General features: G+C 41.2%; 1 protein-coding gene across 1 annotated transcript in view; it reads right to left on the bottom strand.

Annotated features, from left to right (window-relative positions):
• The window catches only part of lama4 (laminin, alpha 4), a 46435-nt gene extending 30044 nt beyond the window's left edge, over nucleotides 1-16391 (bottom strand). Inside the window, exons 1-6 of the mRNA XM_074685212.1 lie at nucleotides 15868-16391; nucleotides 3706-3807; nucleotides 3487-3608; nucleotides 3311-3391; nucleotides 2499-2713; nucleotides 373-473 (exon numbers count right to left, since the gene is read on the bottom strand). Coding sequence (XP_074541313.1) covers nucleotides 373-473; nucleotides 2499-2713; nucleotides 3311-3391; nucleotides 3487-3608; nucleotides 3706-3807; nucleotides 15868-15975 — 729 coding nt within the window. The 5' untranslated portion in view covers nucleotides 15976-16391. The remainder of the gene's footprint in view (nucleotides 1-372; nucleotides 474-2498; nucleotides 2714-3310; nucleotides 3392-3486; nucleotides 3609-3705; nucleotides 3808-15867) is intronic.
• Between the last annotated feature and the right edge of the window lie 9655 nt (nucleotides 16392-26046).

Here is a 26046-nt window from a genome sequence, read left to right as displayed (position 1 = left end):
AGTACATTTACCTCACCCCTCAATTAACCAGGAGCTGTTTTACATTTCCTCTGATGATCACATCATTAACCTCTCTGTGTTCAATGTTATGTATCATGAAGTGAGCTGCTATGAAAGGAGACCCTAAAAAACAAATCTACATTTAACTAAACAAAATTAGACCAGACTACATCTGCTTTAACTCAGCTGAAATAGACTACACAAAACTAAACTTAACTACACCTACCTGTTTTCTGAGAGTTGATTTCATCTGACAGTTTTAATCTGACAACTGATCTCATACAATCTGATCAGATTATTTTCATGCCCAGTTAGTCATGAAGTAGGATCATCAGTTTAACCCTGAGCCTCCTGTCACATGGTGTTCCTCACCTCACACTGGTCACAGAACTGTCCGGTGACTCCCGGCTTGCAGTGACACACCCCGGTCCGGTCGTCACATGAAGAGGTACCACATTTGTTGCACTCACACTCTGTGACACACACACAAACACACACACACACAAACACACACACACACAAACACACACACACAGAGGAGAACGTTAGAGGTCGAATTATGTCACAGGCAAGATATTTTTGGACTTGCAGGGCCTCAAAAGTAATCCTGCATCCTGAACACCGGCCTTGTCTTTTTTTTTTTCCCCTTGAGTTGCTCCAGAGTGACAGACATATGAGAAATAACCTTCTGCTGCATGTTTCAACTTTTTAAATATGTTTCAAATAAGATACAGTTACATAAAATCTGTTTTGACTTCTATTTTTACACAGTGCTCTGGTGCTGTATCAATCTGATCTGCAGGAACGTGAAGCTGCTGCCACCACCACATGACAGGAATGTTTGACAGCAGCTGAATCAACAGAGTCAATGAAAGCTCCTGACTTCATTAAAGGAGGCTTTGTCACTTAAGAGCTCAGGTTTTATAGCATCACAATTACAATACTTTTATACAACAGTGACATTTAAAAGTGAAGCTTTCGTGTTGATTCTGGCGCCCCCTCTGGATGAGCTCTGTAGTTTTTTTTCCTTCTATACTTACTACAGCTTGTCAGACTACACCAGCAGTCGACAGACTCAGTGACAGATATTAGCTCTTTTTTTCAATGATAATCTGATTTTTCTCCGTAGATCATGACAAGGCATAACGATAAGAGTGAGACTCTTCTCAAACCACTGTTGCTTTAAATGACTCAGAGCTCTTTTGGTGCAAATTTGATTATAAGCTGGATTTTTATGTCAGCTTTTTCTGAAACATGGAGCTTTCCAGTCTAAAAAGTTTGTCTATGAATCCATGAAGACTCAGTGTCACAAGCTGCATCTAACTTTATAACAGAAGCTAATGTTTCTTACTAACAGCTAACAAATTGTTTCTAACTTTATATCAGTGGAAAAGCCGAAAAAACAAAGTGTTCACTCAGTCAGAGGCTGAAAAGAGCTGATTAAGGGTTTTCATGGATGCTGAAATGAGATAAATGAGGGTTTTTTTAAGCTAAGTCTCCTCTGCAGGTCTCAGGCTGGGATAATGAAAGGTGAGAGGAAGAAATAAACAAACAAAACTTATAAATGAATAAAAGTAATAACACTCTTTTTGAAAGAGCAAGACTTCAAGTTAAAAACCATAACTTTCAGCTCAGATATAAGGAGTTGCAGGAGAAAACAACAGAAACATGAATGTTTTCAACACAGTTTTTAGAGGCCTTGGGGTCCTTACTGATGTATCAACCAAAAGTTGGTGGCAGTGCAAAGAGCTCTTTGAAAAACTCTTGAATTCAACTGTTGCTTCTTACCATGGAGGAAGAATTGAGGATTAAAGAGATAGCCTTGTCTTTTTCCTGAACAGATGCTACTGAGGTAGTCTCCAACAGTGGTACCCAACCTTTTTTAATGCCGCTGACTTTACGAAGATGTTTGTTTATTATACATTGTGCTAGCTCGGGGGTTGAATGAGTCAAAGATGGGTATGGCGGAGGGAATCCAGTCATTTTTCAAAATAAAACATTGTTCAGTACTTTTTATGTGCGGCCCAGTACCAACTGACTCACGGTCTGGCACCAGTTTGCAGCCCAGGGGTTGGGAACCACTGGTCTAGAAGATCCTTCATGGCATGACACCAGGTGCAGATGTGAGCCACCCCTGAGTTTGAAATAAATCTTTCCTCACAAAACGTTGAAACCTGTGGAGATCCTTTTAACACAACACAACATCCTCAACACAACTTCAGACACTTTTGACAATCCTAGCTCGCATTGTTACAATGTTATATCAAAGAGCTCAGTGGAAATATTGTTATCTGGAGAGTTGCCCTGGTGCACTCATAACCCACACTGCAGCTGCAGACTGAAGCAACTTAAGTCAAACAGCCTTAAAGTGATTGAATATATCAGACAAAGACCTCAAAACAACACACCCAACACAGGACCTCCCCTGTTTTTCATCATGTTACTCAAACTTCTCTCCAATGTAATCAGGGTTTACAGCAGCTCCCCTGCCCCCTCACCTCTGCAGTTCTTGGCGCTGATGGCGTCACCGTAGAAACCAGGGGCGCACCTCTCACAGTTGTCTCCGGCTGTGTTGCCCCAGCAGTGCTGGCAGCGGCCTGTCACGTTGTGGCACTCGTTGATGATCAGGTTGGGGTCAGAGTTGCCATTGCAGTCGCACCTCTTGCAGGAATTATTGATCTCAAGGGGGTTGCCGTAGTAACCTGGAGCACACCTGGGTGGGAGAAACAACAGGTAACTGATGACATCACTTCCTGTTTCAACAATATCAAGTGTTGATAAAACTGGAGTTTTCTTCTTGCAGCAGTGCATTCTGGGAAACAGAGAGATCCCACTGCTGATGCAGGCTCATACTCAAAGTTAATGTTTCTACTTTTGTTTACAGTTTGTAGTATGTTTTTTCCTGGTTTCACATGTAAATATCTGCATGTTTGGGGAAAAAAAAGTTAAAAGAGTCAAAAGAAGAAGTTTAAATTGCCACCAGTTTCCAGACTTAGTTTTAGTGTTTACATAAAATGAATCTAAGTTACGCCTCTCGCAAGTATCATAATGAGAAATGGTAAAGCTTTAATTTCAGCCATGATTGTAAAGTAGTTTCTTCAAAGATCCAGGTTGCAGCATTTCTCTGATACTTAAGTTTGTTAAGATGTCTTGGTCAGTCTGATGTTTTTGTTGTTTTGTCAGACACCTCAGACAGTATCTCTGGTTTGTATTGTAGTCTGTGGTTTTGTAATGAACTCGTTACTTGATTGTTCCTCACTGTTGTTGTGTAACTCCTCGGTTGACTGCTCAGAGCCGCCTCAGCACTGACCTCTCACAAAGATGTCCGGCGTAGCCCTGTTTGCACATGCAGCGCAGGATGCCAGCTCCTTTGTCACAGCGCATTGCGAAGCTGGCCAAACACACAGGGGAAAGTATTTCAGAGATTATTCACTGCTTGCCAACACACAATCTTGTGGTTACAGAAACAAGAACAGGCCGGCTTACTTATTGGAGGGGACAGCAAGGGGGCAGCCGCACGGTCTGCAGGTGTGGCGTCCGTCCATGCTGGGTATGTAGCCATCCTCACACTTCTCACAGAAATCCCCCGTGCTGTGGTCTCTGCATTTCTAAAGAGGTGGGTAACAAAGTAATGAGGGTAAGGGTTAGACTTTTATTAACTCTACTCTCTAACCCTGACGCTGGATGATCAGTGGGGGAACTTACGATACAAACACCGGTGATGTCCTCACAGAAGTCAGCGTGGCCTTTGCAGTTACACGGTAAACATTCGTTCTGTTCGCTCAGGAAGAAGCCCTTTGTACAAAGCTGCAACACAAACAGAGTAAACGTCATTCAAGACAAGAGCACTAGCCTGCAGAAATGATGTTTCAATCTGACATCTTTGGTGCTCAAAGGTGACACAACAGAAAAACTCATGAAGGAACAAATAATGCAGAAGACCATTTACTCAGGCCCCATCTACACAACGTTTCATCCAATACCGCTACAACCTAGTGAAAAAAAAAAAATCTGTGTTTACAAGGAAACGCCAAAGGACTGAAAATGCTGTGGTGAATATGCCAGGCCTATAGGTGGTGCTATAACTGTCTTGTCTATCAGCTGTGTCTGGTAGATCTCCACTGAAGTAGAGTTGAGCTGATCATCTGGTGTACTGGTGAATACTAAGTGCAGAAGTGGAGCAACAGATGCACATTTTGCTGAAAGACAGTCAGCAGATTCAGCAGCACAAGCACGAGACGGTAGTTCGCGACATTCGTAACAACGGTACTGTTGTCCTGTTGTATGTGCTCATGCTAAGTGGAGCATGATGTCAGCGTCTCCACTGAAAATGCCAGCTTACTGTTTACACAGTGTTGACAGGGTTTCAGAAAAATCCCACTCTGGAGGGTGTTTTCAAAAGTTTGCATTTTAGGTCGGCTAAAACACGAGGGTGAAACGCAACACAGCTTTTGCGTTTCATCCTAAAACTGTTGTCGTGTAACAGCCCTTCAATCAGCAGTAGAAAAAAGTAGCGATGCTATAGATAGTCAACTGGAAAACTTTAGAGTTTCATGTAACTATGACTCTCAGATACTGTCAAATGTAAGGACTTGGTCTCCATCACATCACCCATTTGTTTCCACCACTGGGTTTGGAAGCCTGTCGTCAGCTTCTGCCATTTTGGAAATGCTGACTCAAACTAGCTTCATTTGAGTTAGGATGGGGTAAAGAAGAAGGCCGACAGCTACAGCTACAGCTACAGCTACTGCTCTTAAATTAGTGTAGCTTCTGGTATTTCTGCAGCCGCAAATGGACACTCAAAGAACTGCAGTTTTTGACACTTCAGCACAGGTTTCATATTTTAAGACCAAAGTTGCTGCTTGGTGTTTGATAGTGATCTCATCATCACCAAATATTACACTTGTTGATTCTGGACAAAGATATTAGTAAAGACTTTGCTCAATGTGACTTTACCTTCTCTCTACTCTGCCAAGTCCTCTGCCTCCAAATTGTGCTCATGCTGAGGACGGAGTTTTCTAACATTCCTGAGTGTTCCTGGGAGGGGTCAGCCATATGTTTCCATTATTTCTAGATAATTTTTAAGACTTAGTCAGCGGTGTTACCACTGTTACCTTGAAAAAGTAATCTGATTACTGATTACTCCTTTAAAAAAGTAACCAAGTAACTTTACTGTTTACTTGATTTTAAAAGTAACCCTGATAGATTACTAGTCACTTTATTAGTTACATTCAGCACCTGCCAACACCTGCAGCTGCGTGATTTGGCAAAATTGTGTGATTCCGATTAAAATGAATAATAATATGAGTCTACATGTTTTGTCTTAAAGGAAGATGCAGACATTATTGGTAGTTGTGAAATGTTTACTGTATAATTAAAAACAAAAATATTCATTCTATACATTTTGAATTTCAAAATAGAACTTATAAAAACTTTTACAGTACTATTTTTGGTGTACTACAGCACACCTGATTCAAATGATCAGCTCGTCATCAAGCTCTGCTCGAGCCTGATAACGAGCTGATCATTTGAATCAGGTGTGTTGGAGTGGGGTAACATCTAAAACATGCAGGGCAGGGGTCCTCCAGGACCAGGGTTGGGAAACACTGCACTACAGCACTGTTCAGTTCAATTTTAGTTTCGTTTTTTGAAAAAAAATTGTTTTAGTCTAGTTTGGTTTTTATCAGTTTCTTTTGTTTTCTTTTTTTTCTGTTAACGCTGTAGCCTGTTGATCCTGTATTTGTAATACAATAAGCAAAATAAATGTAACTGGAGTGTGGGCTCACATAATCCTCAGTACTTTACATCCTTTACGTACAAAATATTTTATATTTCTACTTTTATTGATTTTTAATTTTGACAGTTTTGGTCCTCCATATCCTCTGGCACCAAGTCTGGGCACGCCCCTGCTTGTCACCGGGTGCCTCGTTATAGCCTACGTCATGTTGCTCTGCTCCTTAACGGATGGATTTGTGCTAAACGGAGGGTTCAGCTCATGGATTAGATGGAGTTACAGTGAAAGACAGGACTCACCTATCCCACAGGTAAAAGTCAAACAACTTCTCAAGCATATAATGGCCGCAGTGCGCTGATCTCTCTTTGATTGGTTCCTAAATGTTTGAGTAAAGATCTTAAGCAAACTGCCAGCACACGGTGAACAATGAATCGTAAAAACAGTGTCTGTGTTTCCAGCTAGAAAGCGCATCACTCCTCTCCCCCTCTGTTTACCTTTGTATACGTTTGAGCACGAGGACAACTCACGCGTGAGTTGTCCTCGTGCTAATAACGTGATGAATACGCGACTCCTGTCACTCCCTGAGACGCAAGAAAAAAGCAAATTAGAGTAACACGTTCCTAAGTAACGCATTACCAGCATCACTGTTGGTCAGTTTCTACAAGAAATCTGCAAAGTGACTCCAAGCATCCCGGGAGTTCCCCCTTAACCTGTGCCAGCTGGGCTTTTCAGGTGCACTGAAAACTATGGTTTACGTCCAGATGCTGCACTTCATTCAAAACTAGTCAATGCAAGGCCTCTGTGCTACTTTGTTTATTCGTCCATTGTTGTTGGATAATAGGTTGATTATAACTGGCTACCAAATCTGGAGAAAAGGAGATCAAATCTGATATAAATTTATTTAAAAAAAATAAATAAATGTGTGAACAGAGGGCCTTATTTAAAAAAAAAAGTCAGAAATGTGGGAACATTGACAAGCTCCCTCAAAGCTTACATGGAGTGGCGTACGCAGGTTTCATTGCTGTTTTAAAGTCTATAAATAAGACCTTAGTTAGGAAACATCTCAGATCTTTGGCCAGTCATTTGACCTGTTGTTATTGACTTTGGCCAGCAGTTAACTCAAACTTTTGTTTTTAACTTCTAGGACCTTAGATTATAATAACTTTCAACATGTTTTTTCTTTTACCTTCTGGTCTTTGAAGTGTTATTCCTCAGTCTCTTATCCTGTGCGCCATGCTCCTGAGAATTTATTTACTTTCCTGCTTCTCTTTTGTTTCTCTGCTGTTTTTTCAGCCCTTTCGACCTTTCTCTGGAGCTGGGACTCAAAGTCTCTGTGTTGTTTCTCAAAACCTTGCTTTCCCCTTTTTTTCTGGTTGGTGATCATGAGTTGTTATTCACAGCGACATTGGCGCTGTTTTTAAGAATTCAGTGGCTTCATCTGGACTATGTCTGTATTAGATTTACTTTACTTGAGTTTTTTCAGTTTATTTTTGCAGTATTTACATTTTGCCCTCTGTGAAGTCATCAAGGGTCTGCTAAGACTCCTGGGACACTTATTAATGAAGGAAACAAATTACTCTAGCTCGTTATAGTTTTTGGTGATCTTAATGGTATGCACGTTTTTTTTTCTCCAACTTTAGAGCAGAGATCTGATCTAAACTGTTGTGTCTGAGCTGTGTGGACACTGCTCTGGCTTGCTTGCAACTCTGTCCTGTTTGAAGAATGTCACTTTGAAACCTGCATCCTGTCTGATGTTTGTTCACCAGAGTTTCTCAGGATGGTGTAATGCCCAAACCACCCCCTCAACTCACACACACGCACACACATGCACGCACACACTCTGCCCTTTGAACTGGCGTAAGAACGTCTTTGAACACTGACAGCAGCAGCACTCAGCGAGGCGTACAGAAGCTGCAGTCTTTACGGAGTTCACAGTTTGACCTCCATGTTCAGCTCAGTGGATCGGACATTAATGCTGTGCATTCATAACATCCAGAACATTCCACAGACAGACGGACAGACAGAGCCATATCGCCTCTTGTGATTCACATTTCCTTTGATTTATTCACAGCTGGGCTGAGAGACAAAGCCGTGCCTCTGTAGGCAGCTCATGTGAAACATCCTGTGAACAGCAGCACTCATTCTTCCTTCAGGCTGGTTTTCCTGTGGCTCTCGCTGACCAACAGAGCTCACACATGACACCAGACGCATCCGTCTTTACCACAGAAACCCTGAGTGTGTCGGCCCTCAATGCAAACATCCTTAAAACCCAACCAGGGACTCTAACGGGCCGTGTGCTGACAGAGAAAATAAAAGTTTCAGCCACAAATGGTACTCCACACCGTCAGGAGCCATAAAAACAGGTTTAAGAGACGCGGAGCTGTTTACTCTTCGTAAATCCACTTACGGAGTTTAGAAATGGTTCAGGCCTGAGAGTGGTGTGACAGTGTGTGATGGTTCAAACAGCTGCAGTGTGTAAACACAGAGGGGGACAGGGCAGGGGGTGTGGAGCTGCAGCGAGGTTCAGCAGATGGTCTCAGGGTAGGACGTGAACTCTCTGGACTCTGAATGCATCACAAGTTTACTTCTCTGTTATCTGCACATGTCTGAATGAAATGTAGGTTTTTACCAGCTGCTTTTCATTACATCCAAGAAACTTCAGAAAGAGCTCAGTGATGAAAACATTGATCTGATTCTCATTAGTGTAAGCTGGAGTCAGTGCGTGCTGCAGACTTCATTATCAAACTCTCAGACTTGTTCACAAAAGAGACACAAGACTCTTCTTGGGAGCTTGACAGAGGTTTCTTAGCTGGAGCAGCATGCAGCCAAGTAAACATCCTTTAGAAAACATTTTCTTTCTCAGTAGATTTTACTTATCTCAGTCTTTCAAGACCCTTTCAGCATGAAAACCTTATTATCTGTTCATCGTTTACAGGCACTATCCCACCCTATCCTGGCCCCTGAGCATTTACATCACCACTGTCAGGCTGTGGGGCTTCAGCTAAAGATGTTTTAGAGGCTTTTTGTGAAATATTAAATATAAGGTCACAATGAAAATTTAAAAAATATGCGTTTCATTTCTTACTGTTGCTTGGTTAGCCAACCGTAGAGATACGTGGGGAATAGACAGAGCTGCTTAAGGAGCTCTCAAGAGGAGGCTCAAATCAATCAAATAAGAGAAGCTCACTGGATGCTAAACAACAAGATCTGAATGAGATGAGTGTATGCATAAATCCATCCATTCTACACTGATGTTTACTCTCCTTTTAGTCGTTGACTGTCCTGATTTTACTACATTTCTTCATGATCTTTTTCTGACGAAAATGTGATGGATTTACACTCATGTGCTGCATGTTTGTGATTCTCCATCATAAAATATTCTTTACCAGCTGGGCTTAATTCTTCTTCTTCTTCTTCTTCCTCAACAACAACAACTGCTATCTTCTTCTTTTTCTTTAATGGTTTGAAAAACTTTTCTTCTCTGCCTCTTTCTATCCCACAAAACCTGCTGTAGACAAACATGTCCATTCCTTATGTCTGCCTCCATGAACAGGACCCAGAGTAATGTAAATATCAAAACATTTTTCTAACTTAATAAAAAAGAAAACAAAAGCTTTATGGGAATTATTATACACTTATTTAAAGATACTTATGTAGACATGTGTAGACATTATATCCCGTTCCCATCGTTTCTGTTCGGCGAAATGCTGTCAGCTTCTACACACTGCACCTTTAAGTAAACCTGCTTTAACAGAGCCAGTGTAAATAATATTATACATACACTAAGTGACCCTGCTGTTCCTGCATACCTGTTGTGACAACCTCAAGTATTTTCAGTCTCCAGCCCAAATTTTGGGTAGGCTGCAGATTAGATTAGTCGGCCCCTGCAACATTTCTGCTACAGTTGATCCAGTTTCTGTAGAAATAAAAGCAGAAACTCTCCATCTGAGGAAGAACAGCAGGAACCTTAAGTTATTATCTCATTCTACCTCAACCAGAAAGAAACATGTAAATCAAGTGTTTGAGGTCCCTGCATAAAGTGTGTTTCTCCTAAACTGTCTGTTACTAGTATAGTGAGTTTTCCAAGCACAAAGGTAAATACATCCAATCTCTTCAGCAGATTGTCTTGGAGGACAAACTGTGAAGAGATGGAATCGCCACTAGTTGCAGAAGAATCTCATCTTGATTTCTCTCTGCACTAAGGTGTCGGCCAACGAATGTTGTTTTCCAGTAAGAGGTGCGGTGCTCCAAATAGTGCAGCAACTTGGTTTTGCAGAATACCAGCTTGACATTGCTCAGTCATATGTGCCCTATCCAGAACAGCCAAACGCTGCATGCTAATTCTTGGAGCAGACACCTACTGACCCCTGGAGCAGGGCCCATGCTCACAGGTGCTGATAATCAGGTGTAGATAAGGTACATGACTGACAACACCAGAAGCTCAACAAGAGTTAATGGCATCAACAGAATGAGCTGTTTGGCATCGGCAGAGAAGCTTTGGCAAATGGGCATGACCCACACACTCACTTCTGCTGCTCATCTGACAAATGCATTTTTCAAACAGATGTGTCTCCATTTAAAAGGGAAATGAGCAAACTCTCAGGTATCTATTGCTGAGAAGCACTGTTGCAACAAAGACCCCCCCCCCCCAACTACTAAGTTTACATCTGAACAACGATGGATGAAATGAAGTTGGATATCAAAAAGTAATCCTTACAAAGGGCGCTGGAGGCTAAAGCAGAGTAGGGATCAGGATAACGCTTTAATGTAACATTCTGCTCAATCAATGTGAAACTGCTAATTTTTTATAACCCCACATAAACATAAACATAAATTAACATTAAACTGAACTTTACACTGATATTGACCTGACACAAGGTGATCAGAACGACAACAATAAAGCAGTCATCTGACTAAATCTCTCAGCCTCACCACTTATAGTCTGTTGTAGCCCTAGACTGTGGGTCTTAAGCCCATAGCATTCTGGTTTGGATCAGTTCAGTTTGGTATGGATTGGTAAAGCCTGATCCTGTTGACATTCCGTGTAAGTCGGGTGCTGATAGCCGCATCAGTTAAGCAATGGCGTGATGAAATAGCCGCTAATAAATCAGACGAAAAAGAAAAATGCGACACAGAAAACAAGGAGCAATTGTGGAGGACATACAGCAATTTGTCTTCTTTGTGATTGGCATGTGTCTCTTTGCTACAAAGTGCAATCAAGCTTTGTTTCAGAGAAGACTGTGCTGCTAGGAGAAAAGTAGCAGCCACTGTCACATGGTCAGTGATAATTCTCAGTGATTTTGGGATCTGTCGCAGGACTAGTCAGTGGAAATGCCACAAAATGTTTGCCGTACCGAGATAAACTGTACTGAACTGCTCAGTGGAACGGGGCTAATGTTAACTAATATCACATTGGTCAAACCATAATATCTAATTTTTTTTATTTATATAGTTTGAAGTAAGGAACCCATTTTTTTTTTCTGTATGTTATATGTCCATTCAATTTTTTTTAAAGTTTACTTTAGATTAGTTATCTGATGCTATAAAAAGAGGGATGTGACTTCATGACTTACAGCTCTGTAGACCAATGAGGCTCCTGCAGCTCTGTGTGCAGATGATCAGAGTAGAGGAGGAGCCGTTTGCTTTACTTAACTTATTTCAGATGTTACTCTGAGTGGGAGCAAATGACTTTAAGTGTTGTTTCACCATTAAAAGTGACAAAGTATGTCATTTATTTACGTGAGACAGACTTCTCTGGGAGGTAGTCCTCTAACAGGGATACAGGGAGGTTAAACAGGAGTTTCAGACTTGAAACAGACACTTTAATGACTCTCCAACATGCAAATGAAAACACTTGACATTTGCAGCCTCCTGCCAGCAATGAGCACACTCAGTAATGTGAGCTATTTCTGCAGCCCTCCCAGCATGCCCACCACAGCGCTGAACAAAGATGACATTCAACATGTGATAGCCTCTCTGTTTCCATGTGAGGCTTCCTCTCCCACTGCTCTGTCTCATTTTCCACTTTGTTTACTGTATGTACAGGCGGATAGAGTAGACCATCAGGCTGTATCTCTGCAGCACAGAGCTGAACAAATGGAGCTGGTATCAAGCACGAAAACAGGATTTGGTTCTGCAGAAGAGTGCTGTCCAAAGTCAACACACTCTCTGGTCATGTGGCTTTCAAACTGTAGCTGGGTCCTCTCCCTGCAGGGTGTGTGGGGGCGGGAAGCTTTGTGATGGATAGCTGAATCCCCGGGGAAACGTCTTAAACACTGGTCCTACCCAGTGCCCTGCGTTTTTATGTACATCTGCCTGCTGACAGAGTTTTCCCAGAGTGGGAGCATTAAGTGGATTAAATATGAAAGCTTGAAGGTTGAGTCTCATTTCCGCTTTCTCTCCCAGCTGGCTCTGGCTGCTGTACTCGTTCTGACCTTGCAGAGGGGTTTCAGACACTGGGTTTAGTCATGCTCTCCTCTGAACATCCTCAGGACTTCACAGATCTCAGGTCATGAGAAACTCTTCCTAACTCAATAACAGAGACAGTCTGGCTGCAGGGGCGAGGCCTTCTCCTGAGGGACTTTCTGACTTAGAGAGCGGAGACTCTGAGAAATAAACATCTACATTTAAAAATAATGAAGAGGAAATTAACAAAATACATAAGTTTCACCTCACCAAATTTACAAACTACATTCACTGTGACATTTTTGACCCACAGCCTATTTTCCCAGAGTGCTTTTCTTTATACAGATCAGTTTCAGAGCCACATATGTCCTGGTTTCTTAGATTCATGGCTCTCTAGCTTTTTATATGAGACACAAATCAACCCCCAAAGCATAAAAGCAGCCACATAATGACAGCTACGGGGTTAGGAAACATTTATGTAAAAGCTTTAAGGAGTTTTTTTTATTGGCCGGACATCTAGAGTTTGATGGTTTGTTAGCATTCAAAAGTCTGTATTTAAGTGAAAACAGCGCTAAGACAACATCAAATGTTGAAGCTTAAAAGAGTCCACTTCTTTTAAATCTGATGTCAGCCACTCATTGTAAACAGTTAGTAGAGTATTACGTTTCCCACAGTGGATCATCACCTCTTTAAAAATAACTCTGCAAATGTTTGTAAACCCAGTGAGACCAGTTTCTGGAGTTTGAAAGCTATTTTTTTTTATAATAGTGACAAGTTGGGACTGCAGGCAAATCAGTTCAGCACCTGGACTCTTTCACTAAAGAGCCATGTGTTGTTATCTCTGAAGAATGTAGTCTCTGTCATTGTCTTTCTAAAACATGTCGGGTCATTGCCGGAATGGCAATTGCGCTTAAGCCCGTAGATATTGTTCAGCACCAACGAAGCCTTTACCGATGTGTGAGCTCCCCATGCCATGGACTCTTCCCAGACCATCAAGTGTTTCAGGATGCTGACTTTGAACTTTAAGCTGAGGACACAGCGTCCATGATTTCCAGAAAGAATGTCAGATTTGGATTCATCATACCACAGGGCAGTTTTCCTCTTCACCCCAGTCTATCTTAAACAGGCTTAGGTCCAGTCTCTGGAGATTCTGGATCATGTTTCTCTCTGATTTCCTCTTTGTATGGAACAGTTTGAACCTGTATCTGCTGATGCAGTGAAGTTCACAGACGATGTTTCTGAAGTGATTTTTAGCCCATGCAATGATTTCCAGAGTAATGTCTGTTTTTGCACAGTGCTATTTCAACCATTGAATCCACTAATTGGACTTTTTAAAAAAAGAGTTATAGCTTTACATCCCAAACCTTTTGAACTTAATCTCTTCAACTGTATTTGATATTTGCATTTAAAATAGTATTTTTCATACATTTGGCATTATTTTAACCAAAAAATACCTCTAGTCATGTTTTATTCCAGTATAATGACTTTTTTTCCAACAGTTTGATCAATGGTCTCATTGTTTTGACTTTTTAATCATGCCTTTTTAATTTAGATACTAATTTAGATAGGGTTTCAAAGTTACAGTTCCAGTGTTATTGGCTTTAATCACCTGGGTTTAACATTTTATCTTGAAGATATAGCTTCTAAACTTGTGGATCTTTATATTTTAACTTACAATAACTTTTTTAGGGATGGGTACCTTTCACATTTAAAAGAATACAGTACCGTTGATGGTACCTGGCATGGTACCAATTTTTGGTACTTTTTTGTGTTTATGTGGTAAAAAATATGATAATAGAATATATAAAATATCATTAAAAAATAAATGAATAAGAAATTGGAAACATTTTCAATTTAACATTTTTATTCTTCAATATATAATGTTGCTATGCTGTGTTCATGTCCAGCATGGAAAATCACCTACTCTTCCATTCCCTCAAGGTCACAAGGATGTATTCAGGTACTTAAACATGGTACCTTATGGTTTTATGTGGGTCAGTACTTGGTACTTTTGACAGAATTCGGTCGCTACCTATAAAAGTACCTAATTCGGTACCCATCCCTAAACCTTTTTGTTCTTCCTCTTTATTAATTAGTTTAACAATTTTTTATTTTTTATTTTTTTATTTTTTTAAATTTTACTTTTTGGCATGTTACTTCATTATTTCTTTAGCAATGATTTCTTTCATGATTTTAACATTTTTCAAAGAACTATTGATACTTTTATAATTCTGACCTTTTTTCCTGACAGCTTGGACTTTGTCATTTTACTTTTGTTTCATTATTTGACTTCTTTACACGGCTAAAACTGAGATTAATTTCAATCATGTCTTGGTCCGTGTTGTTTCAATATATTTTACTATATCTCATTTACTTATTGATTTATTTTCGTGGCTGCATTTACATTCCACACTGGCATATTGTTCACGATAAAGTGTGGCATCATTTGTTTCTGTTCAGTCAGTCAGTGTTGTTAAACAAAGAGGAAACTCTTACAGTGCTAATGTTTATAACGGTCTTCATAAAACCCCCTCATGTTAAGGTTGAGGACAGAGTGTGGTTTTACTAAGATAGAATAAAGTGAGCTGGAGGATGCAGACAGGGTCAAAACAGGGAGCAGTTATGTGACAGGAAATGAAAATGAACCTCTGTCTGTCCAACACGCCTCACCTCTGAAACCTTGAAACACACAGTATCTCTGCCTCTCTGCATAAGGAACAAACAGTCTGCTTTAAGTATTAATGTTTGAATTTGATGGTTTAATTTTTACACCAGTGTATTGTCCAACCACCCAGTTGTGTTAAATAATGACTTCAGATTGTTGACTTATTCAGATCTTTTACAATGGGGGAAGATTGAAATAATCTGGATGCAATGAAAATTTTTGTCTCTGAACGTTCACACATGCAGCTCACCTGGAAAATTTTGCACATTTGGAAGAATTTTGTGCATGTGTAAAAGCACTTTATGTAACATCAACCTGGATGCGTAAAGATGCTTTTTGTTCCTTAGCACCCTTCAAACAACTACACTCAGCAACTGTTTTTGCCCCACACTTCTGTGACTTTACATTTAATATTAGAGGCTTTGGGTTTTACTAACCTGAGGTTTTTGATCGAATGACTCTGACACAAGACCATCACAATGTACAAATACAATCAGTTTTAAATAAAGACTTTGAGTTGCCTAGAGCTGCTGAACTTTGCATGAATCTTTCAGGTGAAAAGATGAAAGACCTCCAGAATTAAATTTTAACTTTGGCCTCTGCTGTGAAATCCTTTTTGAGTTTCACTTAGCCAGGGGAACATGGGCCAGCAGTCCTTCTCATGCCCTCACAACTTATTGTGCTCTCTCTGTCTCTCTGGGGTGTTGCTCAACATTTGGCAGCTGGTTTCCATTAGGGCACTGTCAGGGAGGGGCATGACAGCGGAGGAGACAGTAACTCAGACCCCATGTGAGCTTTAGCCCTGGGGTTCCTCTGATGATACAAACACACACACAAACACACAAACAGGCACACAAAGCTGGACCTTTGTGAAGCCCAGACAAACACACACACCTCTCAGGACTCTCAGACACACAGAACAATTCCCAGAAACACCCTGAACATGGTCCAAAGATCATCAGCCTCAGACTTCGGTTTGTAGAAGAAGTCAGAAACTCTTGAAGTCTGAACAAAGCTTTTCAGTTCACAAACCATAAAAAGACAAAGACCAAATGTGTCTTACTTTGAGCTCGGTCTGCTGCTGTCCCCTGAGCCTGGCGGCTGAAGCTGGAGAGGCAATCCCTGAGAGGATGCCGAGAAGGCAGAGGCAGGCCAGAGATCTAGCAGCCATGTTTGTGTTTGCCCAGTGGAGCCCTGGTCTCTCCTCTGTCTGTGTTCCTGTAAGTGTCTTCCTGGCTGTAGACACGTCTCCTCCTGCTCGGCTTCACTTTTCCACTGCTCCGACCTCCAGATGCAGCGCTGCGCCGAGTCCCGGCCCTGGGTTGAGTCCTGTAAAACAAACTTGTGTGGACTTCCTCCCTCTTTCTCTCCCTCCCTCCCTGCACTGATTCCTCTCCCCGAGCGGACCTGCCTCTCCCCTGAGCCTGCGCCTAAATCACATACAGATGGGAAGGCTGGAAACTGAGAGAAAGAGGGAGAGGAGAGGAGAGAAAGAAGAGGGGCAAATGAGCAACAGAGGGCTTCTGTCTTTGGAGCAGAAGGCAGGCGCTGAGCAGACAGTGCACCCATCCAAACTGCACACCCCCCCACTGGCAGAGTCACATTGAGTGTTCCCCGTATCCATTTGCAGGACTGTGGCACCCTGTAACCTTGGGCTCAACTGGCAGCACCCCCCCCTCTGCTCTCCCCTCCCCTTCCCCTCCGTCCGGTCAGGGTGGGCAGAGGGTCTTAAGCTTCAGCACTCACTCTGCACTCTGCACAGAAAAGAAACAGCTGCTCATATCACAGCTCCACACACCAGCTCTCTGTTTGTCTTTCAGGGTCAGACCTTCAAAAAGCTGCTAAATTTATCGATACTGTGTGAGACTCCTACAGGAAGACCCTGACTGTGATACGATACGCACAATGAAGGCATTGTTGGAGGCTAAAAACAGAAGTTCCTCCTCAGATCTGCTGGATACTTTAGACCTTCGTGCATGTGCTGACACCAGTGACTCACGGCAGACACACACAGTCTAAACACAGACGTCTCTTCCACAGCGAGCATGTCATACACAGCTCCAAATACGTCCTGGTTATATGTCATCCCAGCTCATAGCACTATGTGGAGGTTACACGTCTCACGTGACCAATAAACAGCTTGTCACATTCCAGTAATGTATGGCAGAGAAAAACGCCTTAGCTAACATTTCTCTGTGAGAGCTAAAGGAATAGACTGAATGCAAAACTAAAACATGATCGTAGCACTAGTATGTTTCCAATTTTTCAATATGTTTATAAACAGAGTCAAAGCTGAGGGCCCGTGTTCACTTGGTGCATTTTCTTAGGAGTTATCTTACACTGAGCGCCAAAATCACCCTTCAGGCCAGTTGTTAGTTGTTGTCCCTGAATTTACATCACTCTTAGTTAAAAGATATTCAACTTCAGGAAAAATGTCTGCGCTTATTACAGATGCTGTGAGGAGGATCTGTTTTAATTGGACTATCGCCACCTTCTGGCTCAGAGTCTCATGTACACTGTCGCAAAGATGTGACTTCTAACCAGGTGTGTTTGATTGATTGATTGATTTTATTTCAGTCATGTCAGCACACTTATACAATATCACACATTGTCAACAGATGATCACATTGTACATGTCCGAAAGGGAAGACGGGAGAAGCAGAGCTTATCTAGTCCCGTCCCCATTTCCTCAATATTTAGTCTCCTCTTTTTCACATTTCATCAGATTATTATTAATTTTAATTCCATTTACAGATGTATGACATAATTCTTGATTGTCTTTTAGTGTCCATATTTGATCGTTAATGTCCATCACTTGTCTTACAACATCACTTCATTCACTATCATTGTTTTGGAACATTTTGACCTTCCTGCTGTCTTACAGACCAAACAAACCCACATATTTACGTTTCAGCATTCTTCAGTCTGGACAATTTTGGATGATACACACTTAGCTATTATCATTTTCATATCTGTTAAAGGTCATTTTGACATTTTTTTTTCTTTTGGACAGTTTGGTTTTGAACATTTTTTTTTTTTTTTTTTGTTCAAGACAACTTTTTACCAGATACAACCCGGCAAGGTAAGGTATTTATCAGTACAATTATGTAGCGATACAATTTGAAACGTGACAAGCTAAGGTTGTAAGTTTGAGGAAGACATTGATCTGTCTTCTCACTACTAAACTTCGTCAGCTGCTGTGGTGTTGTCACAGAGAATCTGACATGCTGTAAGTCAGTTTGGTCCTGCTCAATCTGATCAAGAAGTTAAGAAGAAGAATTTCGAAATAACCTAATAATCTCATTTTAAAGTGTGGATTACGATCAGACACATATCTCGAAGGGAGACTTTTTCAAGATCAATTTTAACTCCTCACAGCCACATGGATTTCTACATCAGACCAATCAAAATCAAGAATGGGCAAGATGCTGTCTAAAGACTAACGTTGTGAATACACCTGATCTCTCTATTGTGGCTCGGCTCTGTTATGTGTTGACTGCATACTTTCTCATCCATCGACTCTTCAATCCTGTGCACACCAAGTCTGTATTTTTTTCGTCTGGCGTTGACACACTTCACAAAAGCAATTCGATACCATGTTTTGTCAATCATGTTTGTACACTGATGCAAAAACTTTCCTGTCATTTTTTTTTTTTTTGGAACAGGTTTGATTTTCTGCATTTTTTCCCATCACTCCAGGTCATTTTGGAGTTCATTTGACTGTTCAGAGATGCCGTAGGCTACCTACAACGTCACAGTTTTACTTAATCCGACCACATTTTCTGTACGTTTGGGCTATGTTTAGTTGATAAATGAGGGTGTGTGTGTAGAGTAGAAAGAGTAGAGTAGAAAATACTTTATTTATCCCCGAGGGGAAATTCAGGAGTCACCGCAGCATTTAAGAAAACAAAAGTAAGAAAGAGTATAGAAAGTGCAAAAAAAAGTCCATATGAAATTAGATGACGACATCCCGTCCACCACTCGTCCACCACTCTCCAGCCCAGCCAGTCTCCACCTCCACAGGGTCCAGGACTGAGCCTCCCCAGAAGTCTGTTCAGTCTCTGTCTCCTGGATCCTGTCTGCTCACAGCAGTCTTGTTTTCAGGAGTGTTTTTTTTTCTTTTTTTTTCTTTTCTTAAGTAGTAAAAGAACCACAAAATCAACATCACTGCTTGATGAATCAATTTTTCCCATCTGATTCAGTATGCAAGTTGTCTTTGCTTGATGTGGGGGTTACAAATCCAAAAATTGCATACAGAAATATAGGACTCAATGTTCAAAAGACTTTACTGGCTGCATGTTCAGGACCTCCAGACAGCTGGAGTTGTAAGACAAAAGGAGTTCCCACACTTCCCTTCTCTAGTGTTGATCCTCTCCCTGTCCATGTTAGGCTGTAAAACCTCAAACCTGTGACTCCTGGCCTGACCTTGCTTATTATGTTTTTTTTAATTCAAATTTTATTTTATTTTATTTTTGTGTGTGTGGTAGAGTTACATACAATTACGTGTCAACCCTGTTTGTTTTATTTTGAAAGTCCTGGAGTTTTTTTTACTGCAGTTTCCGAGCACAACTTCCTGTTTCACCTGATCTGCTCTGTGTAGATGCATGTGTTGTTACTCTGGCATCTGGCAAATATATCTGGTGTATCTCAGTTGTAACAGAAATAGGAAAAAAATGCATGACTACACATTTTTACAGATGCCTTTAAATGACTTGCCCTACTGTCTTTCTGTTCTGCTCATATTATTACAAACCAAAGAAACATTAATCTGACTGGCAAAACAACCCAAACTGTACATGCAACAAAGTAGGTCTGCAGCTTAGTAAATCATCTCTAAATGCGGCGCAATTTCTCCCAACCGGCTTATTTTGAAACCAGTGGTGTCGCCCTCTGCTGGCTGTGATGAAAAACACATGAACTGTATGTTATTCTTTTGCTTTGGCTCCACTGTGCAGACACAGAGGATACATGTACTTACAGTCTGTGCCCTCACATTTATTGCTTCTGATACACTGCTGCCATGACAAAGTCAGGAGTCACTCCTGACTCCAGTTATTCACTCTGAGTCTAATTCCAGCCTTTAAAACTCTTTCATGCAGCACAGCTCTAACAGGAGCAGCTCTAACCACCTGAAAGACGCCGTTCAGCTGAGATTAACCACACTCTGTTTACTTCACCAGCTCACTGACACAGAGAAGACTTATCCCTCTCTGTGTTTGCACCGCTGCACATTGGTATTCTCTGCACATGCTTAGTGTAAACAGCAGAGATCACACACAGGCCAGGGTGGTACTCAGCAGATCCAGGAGGTCTCACAGCAGCAGTACTGGACTCTTAACTAACTAAGGGATGAGTCTGTCTGGGTGGTCTACTTTGCCAACCTATTCATCCGAAGCCAGTCATGTGATCTCAGCCACAGCTGGGTTTGGCAGCTGAGTGGGCATGGCACAGTGCAACACTGCCCTCAGAGCCAAGAGCAACAGGCTGAAATCAATCTGCAAAGCTGCAGGGTGCGAATCATAAGATCCTCCTCACTGCAGTACAGCTAGGCTCCCCTGTAAGCAGAGAGGGATTGAGTTCCTGTACTGCATGTTTATGACATTTTCTTTGATATGTGGAAGTATCAGAGGGTTATAATGAGTTAAAATTATGTTTTACTACTCCAGAATATCCTCTCAATCATTTCACATGAAACACATAAGCTTTCTCCCAGGCCTTTATCTTTGACGATCCAGATATCTCTTTTGTTGGTTCTCAAATGAATTCAAACTCTTCTTTAGACTTTTGAGACTGGTCTGTTTAGCTAGAAACCACTAGCTATTTAAGTATAAAGTCAGAAGTCAGGCTCCCTAAGGAACAAGGAACGACTGACCCGAAGAGACGTCTCCTTTTGGTTTCTTCAGACATATTGTGATCCAACAGTGGTTGCAGCCATATTGGACATACTGGGTCAACCTAACTTGTTGACCCAACAAGTGGCAATGAGGAGGAGTTGTGTTGGACTTGAGACAGGCCTTTAGATCCCTCACTAAAACTTGGTTTACTATACTTCTTCATTAAGTTGATGTCATAGGCTATGGTGTTTTCTGATCTAGAAGCCTCTGCACGAAGTGTTTCCTGTCATCTCCTCTCTATCCCTCATCGTAATAGTTTCTGTATGATAAACAGTGACATGTATCAGCTTCAATAAAACACAATATGCTCAGAATCTCGGTGGAAAATAACAGAAAACATATCGGAGCCCACACTGCCATCATGTGTTTGGGAGGAGTACTGCAGAGTGACACAGACTCATCAACACAGAAGTGTAAAGCAGGATGAACAGCTACAGTGCTGGGTAGGTCAGCCATGCCTTTTAATGCGCAGAACTAATGTTTCTTGGCCTCATAGCATTATCGCCCAAGTCATGTTTCAAAGTTTTCAGAAAAGAAGAAAAAACACTTAAAGGGGAGATATCATGCTGATCCATGATTTAATACTTACATATAATATAACAAATTTGAAAACAAGACCTTTCACCCCCTGAATTTTCAAAAAAATTAGATATTGTATTTTTTCTGATATCCTAGAACGAGATTTGATTGCTCTGAAAATAGGTCATTGCGAGATTTCAAACGTTGTGACGACACGAGGATCCTTTCTTTTCATTGGAGTAATCTGATAAAGCAGCTCCTCCTCTGTGAAGTCAGTTAGTCACACAACCGCCACCGAGGGATACACCCACCAAGAGCCGAGTATAAACGTATGAACTATATATGTTACCGGTGATACAGTACCGGTTTGACTCACCACACTGAAGCGTCCTGAGATGATCTGTGTCCAGATGGATTTTCTTCCTCCTGAGCTGCAGAACCATCCGGGTGTGACTCGGGGTCCAATACAAAAGGACGTATCCTACACTCTGCCATTTTATTAGAGCTATCAATGCCTTACAGTGAAGTTTTGGCAAACGGCAAACTCGCTCGGTCTGCCCCATTCAATGTGGCGATTTTGTAAATACTGCCATGCTGCAAAAACCGCCCCCTGGCTCTACCCCCTCCGCCCCTCTGATAGACCTGACCAATCAGAGCACAAAGGGCTGTGACGTTGCGAGGTTACTGGAGGTCATTCTAGAAACGGAGCGTTTCAACGAGATCTTCAGAATGGCCTAAAATGAGGACATTGAGAACACTATTGTGGGGCAATAAAGGAACTAAATGACTTGTACTGAGGGCAGAAATGCTTTACAGGCATCCTAGTCTGGCATAGTGAAAAGAAGAAACAATCATGTGATGTCCCCTTTAAAAAATTGTTTATATGTTTATTTTTTGTATTGGTTTGTACAAGGTTTACATGATGCACACTAATATTGTTAGCATTTTTTTAATAGTCTTATTACAGAAATTATGCCCTGAGGCCAGTGATATGCAAAGATAATATGTCAACACGTCACAGTTAAAAACAAATTGAAAACAAAACAAACATAATCACACAACAACAGAACAAAACAAAACAAAACTAAACTAAACAAAAAACTAGACTAAACTAAACATAAAGGCCACTGTTAAAAACAGATATAAAACGGAACAAGAAAAAACAACAAAAGAACAAAACTAAACAAAAACAAAACAAAACAACCCCCCCCCTGCAAGGAAAAAAAAGCCACAGTAGAGTATAAGAGATAGGTAAGTAAGATATCTTATTTTAAAAAATTACATTTATTAAAAGTTAGCTCAGTTAGCCACCTGGATGGCACAGCACTACAGACTTCTGGATCACAGTCCCACACTTAGTGCCCCTCAAACTTTTAATCTCAACACCATTCAGAAAGGAGATGGACAGGATATATATGGACATATTTTGAAGCTTTGGGTCTTTTTGTAGCTTCTGCTATCATTGTAATACATAAAGTTGCTGTTTTTATGATGTTTTAATGATATAATGAGATTATAGTGTAAACTGCAGACAATAGTACATCATACAGTAGAGGAGAAACAAGCATTTTGACATAAAGCTCCTTTATCTGCATATAGATTGTTTTGACAACATGTCTTCATGCATGTTGTGATGTAGGTTCACCTTTAGATCAGAGCAGAGTCACAGCAGGCGTTCCTGAGAGGGCTACAGGTCAGGGGGCTCCAGGGGGTCAGTGGTCTCCCCTCTGCCCATGGTGTCTCCTTACACTCCCTACATACCAGAGAAAACTATGACCTCCACCACAACAAACACAGAGCCAAAACACAGCTTCAGAATCACACACAAGGGTTCACTTTGGAAACAGATCAGTTACATGAGGGAGAATGATATGACCTGAATCTACATGATATTTCCAGAAGGAAATCATAGAAATGATGTTTCAATCCTCCAATTGCAGGCTTCATATTCCTTAAACTTTTGATGCCTATTCGTGAAAAGGTTTGAAGCGCAAGAAAGTCTCCACCACTGTGAGGCCCCCCCACTTTCAGGAAAAACATGTAGTAAAAGATAAATGGACCAGCACTTTGCCCTTTTCTAGTCTTTCCATCCACACCACATTCACACACTGATGGCAGCAGTTTCTATTGGAAACCAGTTCTAACACATTCACACCCATCCACACACCACTGACCAACAGTGGGAGCAATTTGGGGTCCAGTGTCTTGCTCAAGGACACTTCGGCATGTGACAGTAGGAGCTGGGATTGAGACCCTGATTTATCAATTGAGAGGCAACAACTCGACTGCTGAGCCCCAGCCCATATGGAAAGTTTCTAAATAAAACAGATTCACAGTTTAGCAACTCAAACTCTGTTGAATATTTACTCAAGTCCTGTAAAAAGTATGTATGAAATTCAAAATAAAATCAGGCAGTCATATTTGGTTTAACCCTTTAACACTTGAGCCTCAAAATTTCTGCATGGACCTTTTCTCTCTTTCTTTTCTTATTTTTTTTTCTCATTTTGATACCAAAAAGGTCAGAAAATGTCTAAGTAAATACTTTGGCCATTTTTCCAGGGACACTTGAAAATGTCATTGTCTGGGAGTTATTTAACTGCATGTTATATGGGAGTGAAACAAATTAGAAAGAAGAAAAACAAAAACTTATCTTGATTTTAGATGTTTAGTGGCCCTGACCTGTGGGGTTCCCCAGGGTTCAATCCTGGGACCCCTACTGTTCAATTTGTACATGCTTCCATTAGGTCAGCTAATTCGCAGCTGTAATGTGTCCTACCACAGCTATGCTGATGACACTCAGATCTACGTGTCAATGACGGCAGGCGAACATGGGGCTGTAGATTCACTCTGCTGCTGCGTAGAACAGATCAGTATGTGGATGCAGAGCAATTTCCTCCAGCTGAACTCAGATAAAACTGAAACCATTGTCTGTGGCCCACAGGAACAAAGAGAAAGGGTTATCAGTCACCTTCAGACTCTCTCGCTAAATGTGACTAACCAGGTTAGAAATCTAGAGGTGATACTGAACTCAGACCTGAACTTTTACAGTCACATCAAATCAATAACATCAGCAGCTTTTTACCATCTGAAAACATTGCCAGGATTAAAGGAATAGTGTCTAAACCTGATGTAAAGAGACTGATCCATGCATTTGTCTCTGGCAGGTTAGATTACTGCAACGGCCTGCTCACTGGACTCTCAAAACGAGCTGTAAGACAGCTGCAGTACATCCAGAATGCTGCTGCTCGGGTCCTGACCAGAACCAGGAAATAGGACCATATTGGTCCAGTGCTCAGGTCTCTGCACTGGCTTCCTGTGGCTCAGAGAATAGACTTTAAAACAGCTCTGCTTGTTTACAAGTCTCTTCATGGTATAGCACCAAACAGTGGCTTTTTTTTCCTGAAGGCCAAGGGAAGAAATGCTTCCTCTCTTTTTTCAGACTGTAGCTGTGAATTCATGAAAATACTCCTTTTAACAGTTTAAATAATTCTTCTGTGTTTCGTCACTGTCATCTCTTCCTTATTTTCTCTGCTTTTTAAACATTTTTATGATGTGTAAAACTGCGCCCTCCTGAATGTTATGTGGCGAATGAGTGGTGAAACTACGATATTGCACACTTGTCCGCAAGGAAGCCAAGCATAGTTGGCGTCCCTTGGTAAATAAACAAGAATGATTAACCAATCAGATGAGACTGCCCTCAACTGAAGCCAGCCCGTCTTTGGCCTCAAACCAATCAAATCACAGTATCGTCATCATCAAGCCACTGAATGAAATCAGGGAGATTAGCATGTTAGCAGTGTGCATGAAGCGGCCTGTTGTGCATTTCAGTGGGCAGTTGAGTAAATTAATAAGATATTTAAGCTAAGTCAAGAGGACAATGTACGTGTGTGAACGAGTGACTGGGGGTGAGAGAGTGAAAGGGCGTCTGTCGATGTTAAGATGTCGGTCACATAACAAGCGTGTGTAAAAAAAATAAGTGCTCTCTAGGCGCTCTCAGCAGGTCGTTCCACTGCATGAAATAGCGATATACAAACTGCAACATAGTCTTTTATGTACCCAACTCCCTAAAAAAACATACAGATTAGAGGCTTTGTCTCACTTGGCTTCCTCAAAAAAAAAAAAAATCGCCACTGGCACCAAAGTACATCTCTGACATGCTAGACCCATATGAACCAACTTGGTCTCTGAGAACCTCAGGGAGAGGTCTCCTGCTGGTGCCCAGAGTCAGGACTAAACCCGGTGAGGCTGCATTCCAGTTTTATGCCCCTGAAATCTGGAACAGTCTTCCAGAAGATGTGAGACAGGCCTCAACTCTGACAATGTTCAAATCCCGGCTGAAAACAGTTCTGTTTAGCTTATCATACAACTGAAATTATTTTATCTGCACTCCCCTCTTTGTTATTTGATAAATATTTTTTATGTTTTATGGTATGATTTTATGCAATGATTTTATTTTGCCTATTGTGATTTTATTTTATCTTAGCTGTAAAGCACTTTGAATTGCCTTGTGTATGAATTCTGCTCTACAAATAAACTTGCCTTGCCTAGTGAAGGAAAAAAAACTGTAAGTGAAAAAAATTACATTTGAAAGGATAAACTTAAAAATTACACGACATATCTTATTTAGTTTAAAAAAAGGCAGAGAAACACAGAAAAATACAAGAGGCCAGCAGACCTAAACCTTATTTCAGAGTAATACGTTTTGTTATGGGGCCTTGGTTGTGTCAGGTGGTTCTGGTTTAGCTGCCCAGGGTGTTGAGGTGACATGATTAATGCTTGGTGACCAAACAGTTAAAGGCAGGAATATCAGGTGACGTAAATGAATCTCC

This window comes from Halichoeres trimaculatus, unplaced genomic scaffold, assembly GCF_033239565.1.
Source record: "Halichoeres trimaculatus isolate MK-OKI-2021-1 unplaced genomic scaffold, fHalTri1.1 fHalTri1_scaffold_13, whole genome shotgun sequence".
Classification (NCBI taxonomy): Eukaryota; Metazoa; Chordata; class Actinopteri; order Labriformes; family Labridae; genus Halichoeres; species Halichoeres trimaculatus.
Note: the sequence above shows the minus strand (reverse complement) of the source record. Positions and strands in the feature narration are given on the sequence as shown.